At 39.3% G+C, this 2,509-nt stretch overlaps 1 protein-coding gene across 2 annotated transcripts in view; it reads right to left on the bottom strand.

Annotated features, from left to right (window-relative positions):
- fam131c (family with sequence similarity 131 member C) overlaps positions 1-2,509 on the bottom strand; it is a 14,202-nt gene continuing 11,693 nt past the window's right edge. The window contains exon 6 of one of the 2 annotated variants that reach the window (XM_032521706.1): positions 1-625. In XM_032521706.1, the coding sequence (XP_032377597.1) occupies positions 366-625 (260 nt within the window). In that variant the 3' untranslated portion in view covers positions 1-365. The remainder of the gene's footprint in view (positions 626-2,509) is intronic. The other variant, XM_032521707.1, reaches the window with a different exon arrangement.

The following is a 2,509-nucleotide window of genomic DNA, read 5'->3' as shown; positions in this document are numbered from 1 at the left end:
TATATTAAACATGTGTTATGTTTAATAACAAGATATTTACACCAGTTGTTGTTGGACTTTTCACAGTTCAGGTCTACCTATAATATGAAAGTGTTCAATGTACACTGATTACAAAACAAAAATGTAATAGTGAAACTATGTACATTCACAAAAGTATAATCCTCTACAGGGGAGAAAATACAATTTAGAGTCTTTGTATCTGAAGACCATGCAGGCGCTGAAACCCTCTCAGACAAGCCATTTGAAGAATTGCCTCTTGCAATATCTCACCGACATTCACTGCTGGTGGCTGAGAGTGAAGTCCCCTCAGTGAGGCTCACATCAGCAATTGCCATCAACTTTGCTGGCTTCTTTTCCTGTTGAGCCTAGTTATAAAAAACATCATCCTCAGACAGCGAGCTGCTGTCTACGTGTCGGACAGCAGCCTGTGCAGTTGCAGTGCTCCTGTCCTCGATGGGCCGATGTCTGTCCTGCTGGGTGGTGGACGTTGAGGAAATGCAGTCGACCATTGGCGGAAGGACCAGGTTGGCCACACTGTTGTTGCCATATGTCTGGGCGTGGATGCTGTACAGGTGCTGAGGAACACTGTCCAGCAGGAACTGGGACAAGAAGTGGCTTTGTGCTGCTGAGGAGGAATAATAACAGTATCAGTCAAATGGTTGCTACTTGAAACACTAAAAACATGATTTGAACCAGGGGCGATTCTAGGATCAGACCTTTAGAGAATGTGACACGGATACAGCGCCTTGTAAAAGTGTTAATCCCCCAGCTAAATCAATAACTTAATTAACCAATAATCTCTGGGATATCTTCTAAACAACGTCGGCCTATATTTTTTGACACTATTAATACCATGATTAATACCTAAACCTGACACTTTGAAAGTCCCAGTAAAAACGACCAATTTGAAACAATGTTCTAACATTCAGCAATTTTAGTTGCTTACATTTCAATTTGTGTTCTAATCTGGGCCATGAAACAACCAACTTAATCTCTGGGGACTACCAACATTAAACTTCACAACCACACTACTGCTCTTCCTCTGACAGATTAGATAGAGACTCAGCCAAAGGCATGAGTCTGGCACATCTGGCCAAAGTAGTTTTGGCCAGTTGTGCCAAAAACCCTTTCCTTGACTGGGTTACAGGTGCACGGCATTGGCTACAGCGCCTCAGGATATTAAACTTGTTTCAAGCCCTTTGAACCTGTAATTGTTTGTCCTCTGTGACTAACAAACAAGTTTGCAAACTCTAACTTGTAGCACTAAATTTGAAATTTAAAAAAGGGTCTAAAATTGCCCATGACTTGAATTAATGAATTTTAGAAGATTTACCTCTTCACACTATTATATTGTAGAAATAACACAGATGCATTCAGTACTGAGTGGATAAAAAAAAAAAAAGAAGAGATTTAAGCGTCCGGCACACTAGCCGCACACAAGGTTGTATGCGCCAATGTGAAGTCAAAAGAACGTAGCTCTCGCTGGCTGGCCAGGATTTTGAGTACTTGAGCAAAGGGTGCGCATCACTCTATTTTTCTGTCTGAGGACTCTCAGAAAAACTGCAGATGAGTTTTTTAATGGTGAATGAAAGGTGTGATCCGACAAAGTAGGTCATTGAATCAAACTGAAGCATTGACGGCAATGCTGCTGTCTGCTCTGCCGTTGTTTACCGTTTTCTTTTCTTCTAGTAAAGACCCAGCAAGACATATGAGCAAAGACTTATTTGTGAAATAATGAAATACAATAGTTCTCTGCTTCGCTTCATGGATGTGCAATTCATCTACTAACCCTTGTAGGGCTCAGGTTTGCCATGGTCCAGCTCATACTTATGCTGCTATGGGTCTAGCTTGAAGAGGCACTTCTGTTGACACACTAATATAAATATATATATGTTTGTATAATATATTATATCATATAGTATGTTATGTAACAGTATGTGACATATATTCAACATATATGACATATAATCATTATATATATTATATATACACTACCGGTCAAAAGTTTGGGGTCACTTAGAAATTTCCATTGCACTCCATTATACACAGAATTCCAGCTGAGATCAGTTGCCTTGTTTTTTTAACCAGGGCAGCAGTTTTTAGATTACATTATGTGCTTGCAAAATTGCATAAGGGTTGTCCAATGTTTTCTTAGTTAGTTTTTTCAAATGATATCAGATTAGTAAATAGAATGTGCCTTTGGAACATTGGATGAATGGTTGCTGATAATGGGCAATGTAGATATTGCATTAAAGATCAGCCACCCACTCAGATCAGCTGCTATCCTGTCTATAATGGAGTGAAATGGAAATTTGTAAGTGAACCCAAACTTTTGACCGGTAGTGTATGTATAAAAATATATTGTTTCATATAAGTTATACATATGTCACATACTGTTATATGTTATGTATATCTCTCTCACCCACCTCCTCTAGACAGAGGGATGGATATTGTTAGAATTTCATAACTAACATCGCGTTCTGTTGGATCTCTGAGGAAAAGGAGGCTG

This window comes from Etheostoma spectabile, chromosome 7, assembly GCF_008692095.1.
Source record: "Etheostoma spectabile isolate EspeVRDwgs_2016 chromosome 7, UIUC_Espe_1.0, whole genome shotgun sequence".
Lineage (NCBI taxonomy): Eukaryota > Metazoa > Chordata > Actinopteri > Perciformes > Percidae > Etheostoma > Etheostoma spectabile.
The sequence above is the reverse complement of the archived record's forward strand: the minus strand, read 5'-3'. Positions and strand labels throughout refer to the sequence as shown.